General features: G+C 38.2%; 1 protein-coding gene across 5 annotated transcripts in view; it reads left to right on the top strand.

The window, feature by feature from the left end:
• The first annotated feature begins 240 nt into the window (after positions 1 to 240).
• The window catches only part of RFC1 (replication factor C subunit 1), a 91,456-nt gene continuing 69,089 nt past the window's right edge, over positions 241 to 22,607 (top strand). For 2 of the 5 annotated variants that reach the window (XM_064584381.1, XM_064584380.1), the window contains exons 1-4: positions 396 to 543; positions 1,161 to 1,301; positions 14,221 to 14,323; positions 16,110 to 16,238. In XM_064584381.1, coding sequence (XP_064440451.1) covers positions 14,252 to 14,323; positions 16,110 to 16,238 — 201 coding nt within the window. In that variant the 5' untranslated portion in view covers positions 396 to 543; positions 1,161 to 1,301; positions 14,221 to 14,251. Of the gene's footprint in view, positions 544 to 1,160; positions 1,302 to 12,248; positions 12,271 to 14,220; positions 14,324 to 16,109; positions 16,239 to 22,607 lie in introns of all 5 variants that reach the window. The other 3 variants (XM_064584382.1, XM_064584384.1, XM_064584383.1) reach the window with 3 other exon arrangements.

The raw sequence follows: 22,607 nt of genomic DNA, 5'->3' as shown, positions 1-22,607 counted from the left end.
TCTCTCTGTCTGTCTGTCTCTTATGAATAAATAAATAAAATCTTAAAAATAGATATTTAAATGTAATATGCGAAAAAAAGATAAATGTAAGATGTGAAACCTACATCTAGAATGTGTATTTCCCCCGCGGGTGGTGGTCAGAACACGTGAAAGCCAGTGCAGGGCAGGGCGCCCCTCCACGCGTGTTACCGCGAAGAACCTGGTTTGCCCGCCTCGGGAGATTAACCTCGGAACCTCCCCTTGAGCGCCCCCACCACCATCTCAGGGCGCAAACGTGCGCGCGGGCCACGCTCCCGTGGCTCCTCGCGATGGCAGCGGCCCGAGGGCCCGCGGGGCGTCACCTGGGCCGACGTCGCACCTCCCGCCTCCGGCCCGGGCCGAAGTGAAGCTGCGCGCCTTCTGACGTCATCACCGGGCGCCGCGGCTCCCACCTCCTTCCACTTCGCGGGAGAAGTTGTTGGCGCGAATGGATCCCGAGCCCCGGTAACGGATTCCCCAGCCGACAGGCCTGCCCGCCCGCGCCTTAGTCCGTGGGCTGCGATGGTGAGCCCCTGGGGGAGACTGTGCGGCTCGGGGGCTTGGGAGAGTTTGCAGCCTGGGTGTGGACCGGGCACTTTTGGTATGGAGGGTGGGGGAGGATGGCGGTGCGGGGCTCCGAAGGGGAGCGAAGGCACAGAAGGGGCCACAAATCGGGCGCTGGTCGCACGGGTTTCCTTGGACCACGGGGTTTCAGCTCTCCGCGGCAGGCTGCGCGCAGGGCTTTTGGTGCTGCGCCGCAGTTTCACTTTTTTTCGCTCTGGGGGGAAGGGAGGAAGGAAGGGAGTAAAGAAGGTGATTTGGGGGCTTAGAGATAAAGTTGTTTTCCTGTTTGGCGTTGCCCCAAACCTCTGTTTGCGTCCTGTCTAAAGCATTGATTTCAAGCTTTGGTTCAAGGCGGAGAAAAATGTATCAAACTTTCCTTTCTTATGAGTAAGTTGTCTTAGGCCTTCAACTTTCGTCATTAATAGCGCCATGAAAAGCTCATCACATAACCGTTTTGGGACCGAGGGTATAGGGAGGATGCTTTATTTTGTTTAAAGTTCATAGAAGTTAAAGGGATAACAGGGTTTACCAGGGGAAAAAAAAAAAGGAGGTAAAAACAGATGTAATATATTTGACAGCTGTCATCGCTTATCACCTGATGTTAATAATCTTTAAAAAAACCACCTCTGTATGATTCTGCATAAAGCATGTAAATTGAGAGTGAAGTGATTATGCAGCCATCAAAACAGACCTTCATGCTTGTGTGGCAATAGATACAGGTATGTGTTTGAAATATTTATTTAAAGGACAATTTATGATGTTCCATTAAGCCAGAATCTGCTTCATAATCAGACACAATTTTTTTAGCTATTTTTTTTTTTTAGCTTATTTGTCACAATGCCAGCATTCTGCAGGGGAATTTTTATGCCAAATTGGGAAACCTTGCAGCCCTTTGTGTTTCTTCTCAAAGAAGGATAAAATAATAGCCACCTTGTACCAAATACCAATATGTGAGCTGTTGGTTTTATACACCTTTTCTCATTTAAACCTCACAGCAATCTAGTTTTACAGATGGTAAAGGAGGCTTTTAGAGTTTAAACAGTTTGTCATACAACTAATGAATGGTTGAACTAGAATTCTGACCACTACCTTATACTGCCCTAAAATGATAATTACATTTTGGACTTAAGGCACTATGGTATTGTGGAAAGTTGATGAGGTTTGGAGTATTGAAGGTAAGAGTGAGGTGATGATTTAGTCTTGCTCTGACATTTAGTAGTTATGTGGTGGTGGGTTTTATTTGGTTTAAGTAAATAGCTTAACTTTAACTTTTTTAAGCCTGTGTTTTTCTTAACTGTTAAAAGGGGCGAAATATAGCTGCCTTAAGTGATTGTCTTGAGGATTAAACGGGATAATATAGGTAAAGCTTCTATTGTGGAACCTGGCATGTGGAGGTATTATACTACTATGTGACTACCAGTGATCTAATTTTCTTAGGAAGGACTCTGTGGAATGTTAGATAGTTTAAGGGGCATCAGAGATGCCTCTGATGTCAGTTGTGAAAAATGTCTTGTATAGTCAGCTTTTGATCAGAGACTTTAAATTTTGGTTCTTTTCTATCTTAGTACTCTTGTTTACAATGCAGATGAAAAATAAAGCCCTTCTTGGAAAAGAAGTAGGAGTCAGATGGGTCAATTTTGCTGTTTGTTAAAGGGAAAAGGTTCTATAACATAGATAAGAATTTTTGATTATATTGGTATTTATTTGGTCCTTCTGTCTCTAATACAAAATTTAGCAAAACCCCAGACTAAAATTCTGTTCAGCATAGGTTTTTTTTTTAAAGACTTTATTTATTTATTTGACAGAGAGAGAGAGAGAGAGAGCACAAGCAGGGGGAGCAGCAGAGGCAGAGGGAGAAGCAGGCTCACTGCTGAGCAGGGAGCCCGATGTGGGACTCGATCCCAGGACCCCAGGATCATGACCTGAGCTGAAGGTAGACGCTTAACCAACTGAGTCACCCAGGCCTCCCTGTTCAGCATAGGTTTATTGAACATCTGTGCACAAGTTATATTGTAGTATAGTAGTTCTTTGGGTCAGTTATCTTTGATAATGTGGTAAGTGGTATACAAATTTTCTGCCCACAGAAATGGGCATATCCCCAGCATTTAAGAGGATTTGCATATTTTCTGAAGCCCTTACATAGATGTTAACAACTTTTGCCTTGGGAGCTACAGTTTTTTCTCAAATATTTTCTTTTTTTTTTTTTTTTTAAGATTTTATTTATTTATTTGACAGAGAGAGACACAGCGAGAGAGGGAACACAAGCAGGGGGAGTGGGAGAGGGAGAAGCAGGCTTCTCGATGCGGGGCTCAATCCCAGGATCCTGGGATCATGACCTGAGCCGAAGGCAGATGCTTAACGATTGAGCTGCCCAGGCACCCCTCTCAAATATTTTCTAATTGAAGTTATTAATAAAGGAATAAAATACTGTATCCACAAAGTGGAATACTCTGCAGGTATTAAAAAAGAGAAAACTTTATACCTTGTTATAAAGCAAATGTCAAGATAATTCAGTGAAAAACAAGTTTGGAACAGTATGTAAAGTGTGTTTCACTTTATGTAGAGAAAGAGCGAAAAGAATATATACATATTTGCTTGAAGTCTGGAAGGATACAAAAGGAACTAACTGATAACATTTGTTGCCTCCAAAGACAGGAAATAAGTTTAGAGAGGCAGGATGGGCGGGAGACTTTTTACTCTTGAATTTTGAACCATGTGAGCATAATGTCTATTAAAGGAATTGAAACAAAATTAAAAATAAAAAGATTAAAAAAGAAGCCATGTAAACAGTTTGGATTGCTATGAGAATTTATTTATTTATTTATAAGATTTTATTTATTTATTTGTCAGAGAGAGAGAGCACAAGCAGGAAGAGTGGCAGGCAGTGGGAGAAGCAGGCTCCCGGATGAGCAGGGAGCCCGATATGGGGCTCGATCCCAGGACCCTGGGATCATGACCTGAGCCAAAGGCAGATGCTTAACTGACTGAGCCACCCAGGCATCCCTGCTCAAAATGTGAATAAAACCTGAGCTGCCGGGGCGCCTGGGTGGCTCAGTCGTTAAGTGTCTACCTTCGGCTCAGGTCATGATCCCAGGGTCCTGGGATCGAGTCCCACATCGGGCTCCCTGCTCGGCGGGAAACCTGCTTCTCCCTCTCCCACTCCCCCTGCTTGTGTTCCCTCTCTCGCTGTGTCTCTCTCTGTCAAATAAATAAAATCTTTAAAAACAAACAAACAAACCTGAGCTGCCATTTTAAAGAAGTCAGCATATATAATTCATTGGCTGGTATAATTTATTGAAAATATGCGTAAGGCTGAATTAAACACACATGAGACCTAGAGGATAGCTCTGTTTGAAGAGCTGTCAAGTCTAAATACATCTGAGCTGCTTCATGGCCCATTCTAGGGATGATACCCTTTCATATTATAGTTTACTATGTGAATGCTCCCCCTGGAGTAGTGCTGTCACCCTATTAAAATGTAGCTTTTGCCATATATATACTAGTAGTTGTCCTCTAAGGCCCCTACCTACCTCTCTTATCTATCTTTTGAGTATATTATGCTGGTTCTGTCCCAGCTTTTGTTCTTGCTGTTTTCTCTCCTTGTTCAGATCCTTCCTTGCATATCTACCTTTTTCTCATCATTCAAGCTTCAGTCATCACTTACTCAGAGCTTTTGGTGTTATATCTAAGAAACCATTGCCTAATCCAAGATCATGAAGACTTATGCCTGTCTAAGAGTTTTACCTCTTACATTTAACTTTGAAACATTTTGAGTTAATTTTTGTATAGGGTGTGAAGTAGGGGTTCAAGTTTATTCTTTTGCATGTGTGTTTTCTGTTGTTCCTGCACCATTTGTAGACTGGTCTTTTCCCATTATATTATCTTGTTTCTCTTGTCAAAAATTAATTGACTGTAAGTGTGTGGGTTTTTTTTTTTTTTGATTCTCTGTTCTATTTCCCCTATATATCTTAATGCCAGTAACACATTGTCTTTTATTACTGTAGTTTTGTGGTAAGGTGTCTCCCCCCCTCCCCCCCCCCAGTGTTTGTGGTAAGTTTTGAAATCAGGAAGTATTAGTCATTCAGCTTTGTTATTTTTCAAGATTGTTTTGTATTCTGGGACCCTTGAATTTCCACATGAATTTTAGAATCGGCCAAGAAGTGAGCTGGGATTTTGATAGTGATCGTGTTGAATCTGTAGATCATTTTGGGAAGTATTGCCATCTTAACAATAGAAGGTCTTCTGATCCATGAACATGGGCTATCTTTCCATTTGTTTAGGTCTTCAGTTTCTTTTAAACAATGTTTATAGTTTTCAGAGTACGGGTTTTACACTTTTTATTAAGTTTATTTCTATATTTTTTTCTTTTTGATACTGTAAATGAAATAATTTTCTTAATTTCAGTTTTGGATTGTTCATTTCAAGAGTGAGGAAATACAGTTGACTTTTGTATATTGATCTTGTATCCTGCAACCTTGCTGAACTCATTTAGTAGTTCTGATAGTTTTTTAGTGGATTCCTTAGGATTTTTTCTATATAAGATCATTTTGTCTGTAAATCGAGATAGTTTTGCTTCATCCTGTCCAATCTAGGTGCGTTTTATCTCATTTTTTTGCCTAAATGCTTTTGCTAGAACCTCCATAGGGTTGAATAGAAGTGATGGGAGTGGTTGTGTCTTTTTCCTGATCTCAGGGGAAAGGATCCCAACAACTAACTTTGTTTTCAAAGTGTAAGGCCTTATTGTAGTTTTAAATACTTTATTTCATAATTTGTTTCTGCTGTGCTGCTACCAGTTAAATCATTGTGTATATTAGTCAGATATGTAATTTTGTATTTTAGTGTTTTTCAGGATAAAAGATTCTTACATTTGGACAGATTTTGTGCATTTGGTGATGATAATCAGTTTCTGCTTGTGGATTTGGTGGGGGGTTGAAAAATATTAATCAAATATTTGTATTTGTTACTTTCAGAGTAGAGAAGTAAAGTCAAGATATAATATTTTGGCAGCTACAGAGCACTGCAGTACTTATTTTGCGTAAAATCCTGTACCCTCCAAAGAAAAGTGAATAGAGTGACATAATTTGCTTTCTTTTTGCATTTTTGATGGACAAATATAACTTATTTGTTGGTTGAGCTCATCAGCAGTGGAAATAAGTAATTAGAGGTTTTTGGTTATACTTCAAAGTAAATATATAACAGCTTTTGTACTTTGACCTTTTAAAGCTAAAGGTCATTATGAAAGCTTCTTCTCTGTGGGTTTAGGAGTGTTTATTGCCAAAAAAAATTTTTTTCATCTCTAACTTTACTAATAGATTTATAACCAACCAAGTTGGAAACTTCTTGGTACAGGTAAAGGACTCTAAAAATGCATGTGGTTTGTTTTTTGTGTGTGTTTTTTTTTTTTTTTTTTTTTGAGTACTTGGCAAAGTTTGATACTTTGTCTTGACTTATGTATATTAAAATAGCATTTGGGCTGCCTTCTTAGGTGATGCTTTTCTCTAATAGAGTTGTAGAATTGTTAGTTACGCCTTAAGTAGAAAATGCAAGAAGTCTTTTTTTGCTTACATTTAAGAGCATCTTAAATTTCAAAACTTTTACTAGAGAACATCTTGTTGGCATTCTCAATTTTTTCATCTGTGAATTGAAGTTAAAAAACTTCATAGGGTTGTTATGAGGATTAAATGAGTTAATATTTTTAAAGTGCTTAAATTACTGCCTGGCACAGAGCACGTCCTATTTAAGGGTTTATTAAAGAAGTGAATAAATGAAGCCCTGAATCTGGGCATTGGCAATAGAAATAGAGGGAAGGGGACGGCAGTACTTGGGAGATAGGTTAGGTGGGATAAATAGGTGGAGAGTCAGATTGAGGAGGAGAAACAGTGTCCCTTTTTCTGTTTTGGGCAAATGGTGGTGCTATGCATTAAGGTGAGGAATAAAAGGAGAAAAACAAGTCCCTGAGGAGTATGAGCTTAGTTTTGGACTTTATGAATTGGAGGCATCTTTGGGGCATTTGGACAGAGATGTATCTGGTAGACCGTTGGCTATGTGGATATGGAGCTTAGAGGAGGAGTGGAGACACAAGACTGAGAAGGTATCTGTGTATATAGGTGATACTGAGGTTAAGATGGATGTGAGTTAGCTTGCACAGTATATGTGAATCAGGTTTTTAATTTTGGGTTTGTGGGGAACCATTAATAGGTTTCAAGTGAAAATCCTGCATTTAAAAAAAAAAGATTTATTTATTTATTGAGACAGAGAGCGATTGAGTGAGCAAGCAGGCGGAGGGGCAGAGGGAGAGAGAGAATCCTGAAGCAGACTCCCTGCTGAGTGCAAAGCCCGATGCAGGGCTTGATCCCAGGATCCTGAGATCATGACGTGAACTAAAATCAAGAGTCAGCCAAAATCAAGAGTCGACCACTCAACTGACTAAGCCACCCAGGTGCCCCAACCCTGCATTTTAGGTTACATGCAAAGTTTTGTGTGTATTTGTGTGGGGTGTTTTCTGACAACAATCAATTCTCTAGTTCTGTTGACACCAACTGGGTATTCTACAGTTCAATTCAATTCTGACACTATTCAGAGTTAGTGCAGACTGTGCAAGTTAAGGGGCTCAGTCCCATTGACTGCTTCCACTTCAGAAGCCAAGTGCAAGTCATGGGCCACCTATACTTCTGATTGACTGGCTCTAAATTGGCTATTCAAGACCTGCTCCTTGGGTTTGATCATTTGCTAGGATGGCTCACAGAACTTGTGAAAACACTTTACTTAATATTTACCAGTTTATCATAACGACACAATTCAGGAACAGCCAAATGGATGGAAAAGATCCATAGGGCAAGATATGGGAGGTTGGGCGACACAGAGCTTCTGTTACATCTTTGGATACACCACCCTCCCAGCAACTTGATATGTTCACCAGCCCGGAAGCACTTCAAACATCAAACCTTGCTTGTTCATGAGTTTTTATAACCCGATCTTCAACCTTCCTCTTCTCCTTGTAGACCTAGGGATGGGGTGGAGAGTTCCCATCCTTGGCCTTTCTAGTGACCAGTCCCCATCCTGAGTTGCCTCATTAGCATAAACTTAGATGTGATCCAAGGGGCTGATTGTAATTAACAGGACACTCCTGTCACTTAGGAAATTCCAAGGGTTTTAGGATCTCTGTGCCAGGAATGTAAAGACCTTATATATTTTTGTATTATAGTGTGTTTTTGCATATATCTGTGGAAAATATTTATAGCTTTTGTCAGATGCACAAAAGCATTAAAAAAACCTGGTATGTTTAATGTTTCCTTGGCACACATTTTGGATATTGATAGATAGTCAGCATGTTATTGACAACTTCTTATACTAGCATATAAATTCAGCAAGGATTGGGGCCACAAGGATAGAGAACTGCTCTCTAGTGCCTTGCACATGGTACATTTTCAGTAAGTATTTGGTGAGTGAAGAAGTACAAATAAACTTTGTATTTCCAATAAAAGAGAAGTCAACTAGAATAAAATTCACTGGTACGGAAACATCTTCTCTAGTCCTTTTTACTTTATATCTAATCTATTGAACATTTAATGACAATGAATAATATAGCCTAGAGAAATACAGTATTTATTATGTGATATGTCTGTTTCCTTTTTTAAAAAAATTATGTATTTTTAAAATTAAAGTATAGTTGACACACAGTGTTACATTTGTTTCAGGTGTACAACATAGTGAATTGACAACTGTACTTTATGCTGTGCCTACAAGTGTGGTAGCCATTGTTTGTCACCATAAAACACTATTACAATACCATTGACTATATTCTCTATGCTGTACCTTTCATCCCTGTGACTTATTCATTCCATAACTGGAAGCCTGTATCTCCCACTTTCCTTCACCCATCCCCCAAACCCCTTCCCTTCTGGCAACAACCAAGTCTCTGTATTTATGGTCTTTTTATGCTTTTTGTTTGTTTTTTATATTCCACATATAAGTGAAATTATGGTATTTGTCTTTCTGCCTGACTTATTTCACTGAGCATAATACTCTCTAGGTCCATCCATGTTGTCACAAATGGCAAGCTCTCATTCTTTTTCATGGCTGAGTAATATTCCTGTGTGTGTGTGTGTGTGTGTGTGTACGTGTACACACACCAAATCCTTGTGTATTCATCTGTCAGTGGACATTTAGGTTGGTAGTTCTGTTTTTGATTTGAACTTAATTTCAGTGTTCATTCAAGTGGGTTAAACTTTACTTTTTATTTTATTTTTTTTTAAGGTTTTATTTATTTGACAGAGAGAGGCACAGCGAGAGAGGGAACACAGGCAGGGGGAGTGGGAGAGGGAGAAGCAGGCTTCCCACAAGCAGGGAGCCCGATGCGGGGCTTGATCCCAGGACCCTGGGATCATGACCTAAGCCGAAGGCAGATGCTTAATGAGTGAGCCACCTAGGCGCCCCTAAACTTGATTTTTTAGATTAGAAGTCAGTTGTCAGAAGTTAACTTCTGGATGAATAAAAACCATAATCAGACTACTTTATGGTGAAAATGTCAAAATGTTGAAACAGACAATTAGATCAGGCATAAAGAGTTTTAAATGTTTCAGTTATCTCAGTTACGCAGGTTTGGAAGAGAACTTATTTTATTTTATTTTATTTTTTTAAAGATTTATTTATTTATTTGAGAGAGCGAGAATGAGAGAGAGTACATGAGAGGGGGGAGGGTCAGAGGGAGAAGCAGACTCCGCGCTGAGCAGGGAGCCCGATGCGGGACTCGATCCCGGGACTCCAGGATCATGACCTGAGCCGAAGGCAGTTGCTTAACCAACTGAGCCACCCAGGCACCCCGAGAACTTATTTATTTTAAAAACCTAAATTATTAAATTCCATTTTCTGTTTAATTTTGCCAGTGTTAGTATTTTTGGATCAGGTATATTTGAAAATGTTTTGTGATACAGTATTTTATTGAAAGAGTAGTCTAAGGTTCATATGATACACATACTATGGCTTCAGGATTTTACACATCTTCCTCAACACAACTAAGAATGGAAATGGGTTTTTTTACTGTCTTGGGAGCAATTTCTCAGGTAGACTGAATTGATTCCAGAGCAAGTGGGAGAGGCAGATATTTCCCCTAATCATATATTCTCCATTTCTATTCCCTTGCCGTACTTTATTTTGTCTGCTGTGTCCTGTGTTACACTTCTTTTTCCCTAAAGACAGAAAGACCCAGAGCAGAAGGTAGAATGAAAGTTCCACAAGAACAGACACTTTTGTCTGTTTCATTTATTCCAAGCACCAAGAGTAGTTCTTGGCTCATAGAAGGCTCTCAATCAATATTTGTTGAAAGAAAGAAAGAAAGAATGAATGAATGAATGAAGAAAAGAAGAAAGGAAGTTGATGCAGGTTCTTAAAATTCTTCCTGATTAGAACGCTATTATTTAAAACTTTTTCAGACCACACTTTCACTCACTGGTATCTTACTCAGAAAATTTCTTGAGTCCTGTGCTAGACTTGGCTGTATCATTAACATCAATTATATATAGAGATATATGTGATTTCTAAAAGGTAACTTGTTTGGCTAAAAGCAAATTGGAAGAAGAGAAAATATTGCACCAAAAGTGAAAGCACTTTTTTTTTTTTTAGTACCACAGTATTATATGACAAGAGAGTACCATATTATAAGGGTCAATTATAGAAGTCAACTTTATTTTATTTTTTTTTAATATTTTATTTTTTTATTAAAGATTTTATTTATTTGACAGAGAGAGACACAGTGAGAGAAGGAACACAAGCAGGGGGAATGGGAGAGGGAGAAGCAGGTTTCCGCGGAGCAGGGAGCCCGATGTAGGGCTCGATCCCAGGACCCTGGGACCATGACCTGAGCCAAAGGCAGACGCTTAACGACTGAGCCACCCAGGCGCCCCTAAAGATTTTATTTTTTAAGTAATCTCTACACCCAGCGTGGGGCTTGCACTCGCAACCCCGAGATCAAGAGTCCCATGCTTCACCGACTGAGCCAGCCAGGTGCCCCTGGAAGGTCAACTTTAATAATTTACTTCAGAAATAATATACAATAAGTGTTACTTTAATATCCACTTAAAATTTCTTTTTTTTTTTTAAGATTTATTTATTTTTTGAGAGAGAGAGCGTGTGTGCATGAGCAGGGGGCAGCTGCAGAGGCAGAGGGAGAAGCAGACTCCTGGCTGAGCAGGGAGCCCGATGCAGGACTCGATCCCAGTATCCTGGGATCATGAGCTGAGCTGAAGGCAGAGGCCCAACTAACTGAGCCACCCAGGCGCCCCTCCACTTAAAATTTCTTAAAGCCAAAAGCAGTAGGTAAAGTGTAAAGTCATAGCAACAAATTAATTTCAATTAAAGATTATTTTAATACTCAATCTTTAAAAATAAATCTACCATGAGTTTCATTTTATATAATCAAGAACCTCTTTTTTGGAGCCCAGGTGTGAGTATCAGTGACCTTAGAAATAACTATTTATGTGTTCAACTGATTTTTTTTTTAAGATTTTATTTTTAAGTAATCTCTACACGCAACATGGGGCTCAAACTTACAACCCCAAGAGCGAGCTGCATGCTTCACTGACTGAGCCAGCCAGGTGCCCCATGCCTTCAGCCAATATTAATTAAGCATCTACTTATCTCTGGTGTTGGCCCTGTACTTGACATAGAGTGGTGAGATAAATAAGCCTGCTATATGGAACTTATCAGAAGTGCCTTCAAGCTCAGATTTATTTTCAAAGTATCTCATACTGGTGGAACTTGCAACTCGGTCTTGGGGTCACGAGCTGGAGCCCCGTGTTGGAGGTAGAGGTTACTTAAAAAATATCTCTTACTAATCATTTTAGGACTCAGTTCAGGTGTTGCTTCTTTTAGGCAGCTGCCCCGGAGGGCTGTCTGTGTTAGGTGCTCCTGGTGCTCTTTTAGTTTAGTGATCAGCTTTTTCTTAGCACTGTTTTGTATCGAATTCTTTATATACTAATTTGTCTCTCAGGTAGCTTTGTGAGGGTATTTTCCTGTTTGTGTTCTAAGTCCCTGGCACAGTGCCTGCCTGTAAGCATACAAATGTATCAGGAATGAGAAGGGCAAGGCCATACTGCTAATTGTGGGGTAGGGCTACTATTGCACAGATCTTACAGTTACGGGGAAACTATGAAGGGACAGTCATGGTCAAGTGGAAAACTGTGAAAGAGATTTGGAGTCAGAGGACCAGGTTCCATTGTGGAGGTTTTTGGTGTACCACCTTAATCCTCAGGAATTTTATGAGGCAAGGGATATCATGAGGAATCTGAGGGGCAGAGAAGTACTTCATCCAAAGTGACCAGTAGTAAATGGCAAAACTGACGAAAAGCCTGTTTGACTTACTTCTACTTACTCATCTGTAAAATGGAGATATTCTATTTGCCTTGCATACCTCATAGAGTCATCAAAAGAGATAAATCTGTATCCAGTAGCTGTAAGTAAAAGCATGAAAAACTTGTTGTTATTATTAGCTATGTGCTAAAATTTGTTTTAACTTTGATGTGATTTTTGCCTAAATTTTTGCCTTATTTGAACTTATCTTTTTGTTCAACTAAAGACTGTTGAAGAAGAAAATAAGAAGAATTAATTACTACTTTTTTTTGGTTTCCCCAAATAGAAATAATGTTATTTTCTTTTATCATTTCTTTTAGAGATGGAATGCCTGGACAATGGGTATGCACATTTAAAATTTTGATAAGTATTGCTGATTGTCCTTCAGAACAGTTTTTGTCTTCCAGTATGCAGTTTTTGCTTTTATGGCAGTGTAGTGTGTGAGCATCTATTTCCCCATATCTTTGACAAATCTGGGCATTATCAGTCTTTTAACATTTGGAGAAAAATAATCCAGTTTCAGCTTATCTGTTTATTTTTAAAGATTTTATTTATTTATTTATTTGAAAGAGAGCAAAAGCGAGAGAGATCACAGAGGGAGAAGCAGACTTGCTGCCGAGTAGAGAGCCTGATGTGGGGCTCGATCCCAGGACCCCGGGATCATGATCTGAGCTGAAAGCAGCCACTTAACCGACTGAGCCACCCAGGCGCCCAGGTTATCTGTTTATTATTTGTGAAGTTTTGAACATCTCTTATTGTTTGTTGGTTATTTGCATTTTTAAAATAATTTGCTTGGGCACCTAGGTGGCTCAGTTGGTTAAGTGTCTGTCTTTGGCTCAGATCATGATCTCGGGGTCCTGGGATCGAGTTCTGCATCTGCATTGGGCTCCCTGATCAGCGGGGTGCCTGCTTCTCCCTCTTTGTCTGCTGCTACCCCTGCTTGTGTGCTCTCTCTCTCAAATAAATAAAATCTTTTAAAAAATAAAATAATTTGGGGCTCCTGGGTGGCTCAGTCATTAAGTGTCTGCCTTCGGCTCAGGTTGTGATCCCGGGGTCCTGGGATCGAGCCCCGCATTGGGCTCCCTGCTCCACAGGAAGCCTGCTTCTCCCTCTCCCGCTCCCTCTGCTTGTGTTCCCTCTCTCGCTGTGTCTCTCTCTGTCAAGTAAATAAATAAAATCTTTTTAAAAAAATAATTTGCTTTAGTAGTTTTTCATTTTTCTACTTAGCTATCTTTTATTGATTTGTAGGAACCCTTTTATATATAACATATGTTGTAGATATTTTCAAGTTAGTTGTTTGTGTTTTAACTTTTGCTTATGGCATCTTTTATGTAGTCAAATCTTTCTTTATGGATGGTTTCTAGCCTTAATGCTCTGCTTAGGCTTTCCCTTTGCCAAGATTATAAAAGTAAGTTTAAAAATCTGTTACTTTTCCCACTCGTATACTCAGCAAGAATTTTTCTGTGCAGGGAAAAGTGGTTTTTAGATCCATTGTTTGGGAGTATGATTAGCTACTAGGCCTGTTCATCATTTCATGAAATCTTTGAAAACTGGGAATAATAGACAGGGAATGTTAAGGAGTAAGGTGAAGTCACTCTCTAAATTGAGGCCAAATTAGTAACCTTCAGATATTTATATACATGATGGCTGCTCACATTAGAGATAATTCTAAAAAGCTAGAATAGATTGGCTTTCATTCTGATGAAAGTTCTTTTCCAAAGGTTTCAATTTTCAGTGTATATTGAGTTAGATCATGCTGTAATTTCTTTTAACTGTTCTGCTGCCATCAGAGTATAAGGGTGTGGGAAGTGAGAGAGTAGGGTAGCATAAAGGGAAGGAGGGGTGCCTGGGTGGTGCAGTCAGTTAAGCGGTTAAGCGTCTGACTCTTGGTTTGGCTCAGGTCGTGATCTCAGGGTTGTGAGATTGAGCACTACATGGGGCTCTGTGCTCAGCGTGGTGTCTGCACCCCATCCCCCACCTCTGAATCTCTCTCTCAAATAAATAAATCTTTAAAAAAAAATAAAGGAAGAGAAAGGGGATGTGAATAGAAGGGATTATTTGAGAAGGAAAGGTAACAATGCTGAGGAGTGGCAGTATGGAACAGACAAAAATCAGAGAGCCTCAATATAACCAACAATTCCATTTCCTGAATTATGTTTTGTTTTCTTTCTCTGTGTGGTTTTAAGCATTTGTTGTCCTAATACAGATTGAAAACCAGCACTGACTTTAACCTGATTATTAATACTCAGTTTTGGTATTTCCATGGTGCATGTGCCATGCCATGCTGTGCAGTGTGCATGTGCAAACAGCCATCACTATTTGAATGAAGAATCATTTGGTAATTTTAAAAGTGAAACTCCGATGTGAAACCTTCATTTCCTCCAGAAGCAATAAAGTAAGTGGTTGTAAACCTCAAACCCAATTTTTTGCAAATTTTACGGACGACTGTGGCTTACTTTATTGCCCGTCTTTCTTTAGCACCTGACACAGATGTCTTAGTTTCATAGCCGAGGTATCTGTTTCGTAAACAGTATTTTTTAGACTTAGATTTTATTAGGATGGGTTTATGACTTTTGTATATTAAGAAATTTACAAAAGAGAACATAAAACCAGGAAAGTCTATAATCTTATTAAAAAAAAACAAGGTGTCTGTGTACCTCATTTATCTGCTTTGTTTATTTGCTTAGACACAAAGCTATTTGTGTGTGTGTGTGTGCGCACGCGCCCGCATGCGTGTGGATAACACGCTTATTTGGGATTTTTGACATTTTAAGAGTATGACTTTTACTGCCAGGATCTAGGAAATAATTGTTAACTTTCTTATACTTCACGAAGTGTTTTTAACAGGCATTTTCCTCACTATAATAAAGAGATAGGTTGGAACAGGTAAAAAGGATTGAAAACTCAAGATTATAACCATTAAGGATAGGAAGAGCAGAACACCTGGCTCTTGAACCCTTCTTAGGAATTCAGATCCTTATTCAGGTTTCATTATTCTGTGTTCCTTATATCCTTGCCTGGGAGCAGAGGTAATTGAAAATAGACATGTGTCAGTGATGTGAAGGGATAATAATTCATAAATGAGGGGAAGGGAAGCTTTTTACTGAGCCAAAATTAAGTAATTCTCATAAAGCATAGGTAGTATTAGTTCCACTTTACTGATGGGAAAACAGATTAAAGTAACCTGCCCAAGGTCACACATAAAAATAACTACAGCAGAGATTCAGACTGAGGCTTTCTGATTCTAAGGTCTATTCCCATTCTCTACACCATACTTTCTTTAAAGCTAAAATTAAAAGTAGGGAAGAATATGTATGCAAAAGATAAAAGTGAGTGATTTAAATTGTAAATTACATTGTAAATGTTTCATTATGATTAAATTTTAATTCAGCATAACAAGGGGATAGAGCAATTAAAGAGATTATTGTAATAAGCATCAAAATATTTTTTCAGAATTTGGAAAAATCATATAAAGTAATTTCTAAGGTTTTTAGTTATTAAGGTCTTAAATGATCAGGGTTGTGAGAGTTATCTTTCTCTCAAATTGGAGTATAAATCCCATGGTCAAGGATTATACTCTTCAACATTTGTCTTCTCCCTCACTCTGCCTGAAGTGGTGGGATGAGCATATGCATGTATGAACAATAAATACTTGTTACTTGCCTCTTTAGTAATTGTGCTGTTGTTAAGAAAAATTTCACTTGCTTATTTCTGTCCTGTTTTTGGCCAAATCCTGAGAATTAATATTATTTTTCATTAGGCAAATTATTATTATTATTATTTTTTTTTAAGATTTTTTATTTATTTATTTGAGAGAGAGAGAATGAGAGAGAGAGCACATGAGAGCGGGGAGGGTCAGAGGGAGAAGCAGACTCCCCACCGAGCAGGGAGCCTGATGCGGGACTCGATCCAGGGACTCCAGGATCATGACCTGAGCCGAAGGCAGTCGCTTAACCAACTGAGCCACCCAGGCACCCTAGGCAAATTATTTTTAACTTAGGTAATTTTATCAGTTAACTTTTGCATGTGAAATGAATGCTGTTGCACACATGGAACTATCTGATTATGAAGAAATTATTGAAGATAAACCAGTGTGTGTGTAGAGCTGTCCCTTTTTGTAGTTGAAATTCAAATTTTGTGCAGTTAATGTTTGTTTACACATGTCGTTTTTTTGCTTTTAGGATATTCGGAAATTCTTTGGGGTTATACCAAGTGGAAAGAAACCTGTAAGTGAAGCAGTAAAGAAGAATGAGAAAACAAAGTCCGCTGAAGAAACCTTAAAAGCAAAGAAAGGAATAAAGGAAATCAAGGTCAGTTTTCTAGATGCAATACTGAATTGTATAAAAAGTTAAATTCAGTTCCTAGACTTGATATCTTGGGAGCCTGAGGTAAATACAGATTCCAACTCATTTTGCAGAGGAAGAAGATAAGTGTATTTCTAATTAATGTAGCTGACTGCATTCGTTGCTTGTTTTTCTGAAGTAGAGATGGAACCCTTTTTAGTTGTTAAAACTTTGCATTTTGTGACCAAAGTTTGCTCTTAGAGACCTGAGCCCCAGGTGAAAGGTGTTGGGCTTCCGGTGAAGGAAGGCTTTGGAGGAAAGCTTTATTCTTTTCTCTGTCTTCCTTGGGCCTCAGAATTTAAGATACAATGTCACTGTAGAAAGCAGGCAATGGCTACAATAGGATAGTGTGTGAGTTAATATTATTCCACTTTGTGTAAAATGTAAGAATTTTGCAACTCTACAGGTCTGTTTATCACCACTTCATCTTTTATGTTTTACTTGTCATATGTATTATATCTACATTTGTTAATACTCCACATTCATTGTAATAATTTTTGCTCTAAACAGACACATATTTTAAAGAAAAGGAAAAAATTGGTCTTTTATGTTTACCTACATATTTGCCATTTCTGGTGCTTTTCATTTCTTAGTGAAGATAAGAATTTCTCAATTTCTATGTCATATCACTGTTTTTAAACCTGAAGAGTTTTCTTTATCATTTTTTTAAAAGATTTTATTTATTTATTTGACAGAGAGACACAGTGAGAGAGGGAACGCAAGCAGGGGAAGTGGGAGAGGGAGAAGCAGGCTTCCCACAGAGCAGGGAGCCCGATATAGGGCTTGAACCCAGGATCCTGGGATCATGACCTGAGCTGAAGGCAGATGCTTAATGACTGAGCCACCCAGGCGCCCCATTCTTTATCATTTCTTGTAGTATAGGTCTTTTGGTAACAAATTCTGTAAGTTTTTGTTTATTTAATAATATATTTTGTCTTCATTCTTGGAGGATATTTTTGCTGGTTATAGAATTTTGGATTGACAATTTTGTTTCAGCACTTTGAAGATGTTCCATTGTGTTTTGGTCTCTTTTTTCTGGAGAGATGTTAGCAGTCATTTGTATTGTTTTCTTTTGTACATTATGTATTATTTTTCTTATGCTGACTTTAGGATTTTATCTTTGGTTATTAGCTTTGACTGTGGTATGCCTGGGTGTGGTTTTCTTGTGTGTATCCTGTTTATGGTTTCTGAGCTTCTTGAATCTATAAATTTATAAATCTCACCAAATTTGGGAACTCTTTGCCATTTTTTCTTCAAATATATTTCTGCCTCATTCTCTTTCTCCTCTTCTGGGATTCCAGCTATACACATATTAGAATTTTGTAGCTCATTGAGGCTTGTTCATTTTTATCCTTTTTTTCCTCTTCGGATTGTATAATTACTCTATTACTGTCTTCAGGTTCACTGATATTTCTTCCTCTACAGTTTGCTGTTACGCCTATTTAGTGAATACTTTATTGTGAATATTGTATTTTTTTCAGTTCTAGAATTTCCACTTGTTTCCTTTTCATACTTTTTATTTCTCTTCTTTATGTTCTTGAATGTAGTTATAATAGCTACTTTAAACTTTTGTCTGCTAATACTAACATATTAAGATTGGTCTCAGTTAAATTCCTTTTCCCTTGAGTCTGTGGCTCAAATATTAGTTCAGGCTCCTGTAACAAAATACCATACACTGGATGGTTTAAACAATAGAAATTTATTTTCTTACAGTTCTAGAGACTAAAAGTCTATGATTAAGATTCCAGCCAATTCAGTTCCTGGCAAGAGCTCTTTCTGGATCATATATGGCTACCTTCTTGCTGGATCCTCACATAACCTTTTCCTGGTGCGAGCACATGGGGAGAGAGAGAGAGCTAGTGAGTGTGTATACACATGTGTGTGAGTGAGCTCTCTGGTATCTCTTCTAAGGATATTAAGCTTATCAGATCAGAGTCCCATCCTTATGACCTCATTTAACCTTAATTACTTCCTAGAGACTCCATCTCCAGATACTGCCACAATGGGGGTGAAGGGGCTCAGCAAATGAATTTGGAGGGATACAAGCATTCAGTCCAAACATTTTGCCAATGGCCCCCCAAATTCATGTCCTTCTCATATGCAAAATATGTTCATTCAATCTTAACAACCCCCCAAAATCTGAACTCATTGCAACATCAACTCTAAAGTCCAAAGTCTTATCTCAATATCGTTTAAATCAGATATGGGTGAGACTCAAGGTATGATTCATCCTAAGGCAAAATTTCTCTTCATCTGTGAACCTGTAAAACTGGACAAGTATGTGTTTCTAAAATACAGTGGTGGGACAGGCATAGAATAGACATTTTCATTTCAAAAGGGAGAAATCACAAGGAAGAAAGGGATGATGGGTCCCAAAGAAGTCCAAAACCTAGCAAGGCAAATTCTCTTTGATCTTAAACCTCGAGAAAATTTTCTTTAGCTGGATGCCCTGCCTTCTGGATCCACTAGAGCAGTGGTCCCACCCCCACAGCTCGGGAGGGTGGTCCCACTCCTAAGGCTTCTGGATGCAGGCTGATTGTTGAAACAAGAAATAAGACAGCCCTGATGATCTCTGAATCACCTTCATGTCCTTTTCTTGGAGAATAGTGCATGTTTGCAGTTGATTCTACCAGCCTTCCTTCATTTTGTCTCTTTCATTTCAAACTAGCAGTGTTTTTGCTTGTGTAATCCCATCATCTCTTTATTGAGTGATAGTCCAGCCACACTTTTGGTGTTCTCTTTAGAACATGCATTCTCATTTTTTGCAATATAGACAAGTTGAGTATTTTCCAAATCTTTTAAGTCTCGGTTCGTTTTTGCTTAACAATTCAGTTCATGTCTCTCCTCTTGGATTTTACTATAGAGGACCCAGGTTGCACCTTCCAACATTTTACTTAGAAATCTCCTCAGCTAAATATTGTTTCATTTTTCGTAAGTTCTATCTTTCACAAAACACTAAAACACAATTTAGCCAAGTTCTTTGCCATTTTATAACAAGGATTGCCTCTTTCTCCGATTTCCAACAATCTGTTCCTTATTTCTGTCTGAATCCTTACCAGAATGGTCTTTCGTGTTCATATTTTACCAACATTCTATTTATGACATATATATTCTCTAAGATTATAGAAGCTTTCACTATAACTCTTATCTTTTCTCCCTGAGACCTTGTTGGAGTTGCTTTTAACGCCCGTATTACTACCAACAGTCCCTTCACAGGAGCCTACATCCACATTTTACAAAATTTTTCTTCTTATGTATTTATTTTGTTTATTGAAGTACAGTTGATACTGAATGGTACATGAGTTTCAGGTGTACAGCATCATGATTCAACAACTCTGTGTTATGCTATGCTCACAAGTGTAGCTATCATCCATAAGTATACAACACTATTACAGTATCACAGACTGTATTCCTTATGTGCTATACCTTTCATCCCCATGCTTGATTCATTTCATAACTGGAAGCCTATACCTGTCACTCCCCTCACCCCTATTTGCCCATGCCCCCAGCCCCCTTCCCTCTGGCAACCACCAGTTAGTTTTCTGTATTTATAGGTCAGTTTCTGTTTTGTTTGTTCATTCATTTTGTTTTTTAAATTCCACTTATAGGGGCGCCTGGGTGGCTCAGTTGATTAAGCGACTGCCTTCGGCTCAGGTCATGATCCTGGAGTCTCGGGATCGAGTCCCGCATCGGGCTCCCTGCTCGGCAGGGAGTCTGCTTCTCCCTCTGACCCTCTTCCCTCTCATTCTCTCTGTCTCAAATAAATAAATAAAATCTTTAAATTCCACTTATAAGTGAAATTACACAGTATTTGTCTTTTGCTGTCTGACTTCACTTAGTGTAATACTCTCTAGTTGTCACAGATGGCAAGATCTCATTCTTTTTTTATGGCTGAGTAATATTTGTGTGTGTGTGTGTGTGTATGTATGTTTATGTGTGTATCTCACATCTTTATTGATGGACATTTATTTAGGTTGCTTTCATATCTTGGCTATTGTAAATGCAGTAAATGTAGGGGTGTATATTTCTTTTTGAATTAGTGTTTTTGTTTTCTTTGGGTAAATAGTAGTGGAATTATCGGATTGTATGCATTTCTATTTTTAATGTTTTGAGGAGCCTCCATACTGTTTTCCACAGTGGCTGCACCAGCTTGCATTCTTACCAACATTGCATGAGTGTTTTTTTTTTTTTTCTCCACATACTCACCAACACTTGTTTCTTGTCTTTTTGATTCTAGCCATTCTGACAGGTATAATGTGATATCTCATTGTGGTTTTGATTTGCCCTAATGATCAGTGATGTTGAGCATCTTTTCATGTGTCTGTTGGCAATCTGAAGGTCTTTTTGGGTTCTCTGTCCATTTTCTTAATCAGATTATTTGGTTTTTTTGGTGTTGAGTTGTAGAAGTTCTTTATATACTTTGGATATTAACCCCTTATTGGATATATTGTTTGCAAATATCTTCTCCCATTCAGTATGTTGCCTCTTCATTTTATTGATGGTTTCCTTTGCTGTGCAAAAGCTTTTTGGTGTAGTCTCAGTAGTTTTATTTTTGCTTTTGTTTCCCTTGCTGAAGGAGACATCTAGAAAAAATGTTGCTAAAAGGCTGATACCAGAGAGATTACTGCCTTTGTTTACCTTTAAAAAAAGTTTTATGGTTTCAGGTCTAACATTTAGGTCTTTAATCCATTTTGAGTTTATTTTGTTCATGGTGTAAGAAAGGGTCCAGTTTCATTCTTTTGCATGTAGCTATCCATTTTCCCAGCACCATTTGTTGAAGAGACTTGTCTTTTTCCCATTGTATATTTTTGCCTCCTTTGTTGTAGATTAATTCAGTATATAAGTGTGGGTTTATTTCTAGGCTCTCTATTCTGTTCCATTGATCTAGGCATCTATTTTGAGCCAGTACCATACTGTTTTGATTACTGCAGCTTTGTAGTATATGTTGAAATGTGGGATTGTGGTACCTCCAGTTTTGTTCTTCTTTTCCAAGACTGCTTTGACTATTTGGGGTCTTTTATGGTTCCATACAAATTTTAGTATTTTTTGTTCTAGTTTTATGAAAATTGATGTTGTCATTTTGATAGAGATTGCATTGAATCTGTAGATTACTTTGGGTAGAATGGATGTTTTAATAATATTCTTCCAATCCATAAGCTTGGAATATCTTCATTTGTGACATCTTCAGTTTCGTTCGTCAATATTTTATAGTCTTCAGAGTACAGATCTTTCATCTTCTTGATTAAATTTGTTTCTAAGGATTTTATTCTTTTTGGTGCTATTGTAAATAGAATTATTTCCTTAATTTCTATTTGTCATACTTCGTGATTAGTATATAGAGACACAGATTTCTGTATATTTCTATCCTGTGACTTTACTAAATTAATTTATTCTTTTTTTGGTGGAGTTTTTAGGGTTTTCTATGAATAGTATGTCATTGGCAAATAGTGACGATTTATTTCTTTACCAATTTGGACGCCTTTTATTTCTTTTTCTTGTCTGGTTGCTATGGCTAGGACTTCCAGTACTAGTACATATATTTTTTAATTTCTTCTTTGATTTCATCATTGACACATCAGTTGTTTGGTAGCATGTTGTTTAAACTCCACGTGTTTGTGGTTTTTTTCCCAGTTTTTTTCTTGTCATTGATTTCTAGTTTCATACAATTATGGTTGGAAAAAATGCTTGATATGAGTTTAGTTTTCTTAAATTTATTAAGACTTATTTTGTGGCTTAACATGTTATCTGTCCTGGAGAACGTTCCATGTGCACTTGGAAAGAATATGTATTCTATTGTTTTTGGATGGAATGGTCTGTATATATCTGTTAAGTCCATCTGGTCTTACTGCTTCCTTATTGATTTTCTGTCTGGATGATCTAGCTACTGATTAAAGGGGGTGTTAAAATTCCCTACTATTGTTGAATTACTGTCAGTTTCTTCCTTTATATCTCTTAATCTTTGTGTTATGTATTTAGGTGCTTCTATGTTTGATGCATAGATATTTACAATTCTTATATCCTCTTGTTGGATCAGTCTCTTTATTGTTATGTAATGCCATTTTTTTTTTAAAGATTTTATTTATTTATTTGACAGAGACACAGTGAGAGAGGGAACACAATAAGGGGGAGTGGGAGAGGGAGAAGCAGGCTTCCCGTGGAGCAGGGAGCCTGATGTAGGGCTCGATCCCAGGACCTGGGATCATGACCTGAGCCGAAGGCAGACGCTTAATGACTGAGCCACCCAGGCGCCCTTGTAATGCCATTTTTTGTTTCTTGTTACAGTCTTTGTTTTAAAGTCTGTTTTGTCTGATAAAAGTATTGCTACCCTGGATATTT

This window comes from Mirounga angustirostris, unplaced genomic scaffold, assembly GCF_029215605.1.
Source record: "Mirounga angustirostris isolate CCGP_5_RB_7025 unplaced genomic scaffold, mMirAng1.0.hap1 SCAF_2, whole genome shotgun sequence".
Taxonomy (NCBI): domain Eukaryota; kingdom Metazoa; phylum Chordata; class Mammalia; order Carnivora; family Phocidae; genus Mirounga; species Mirounga angustirostris.
This window is presented reverse-complemented; position numbering and strand designations above follow the sequence as displayed.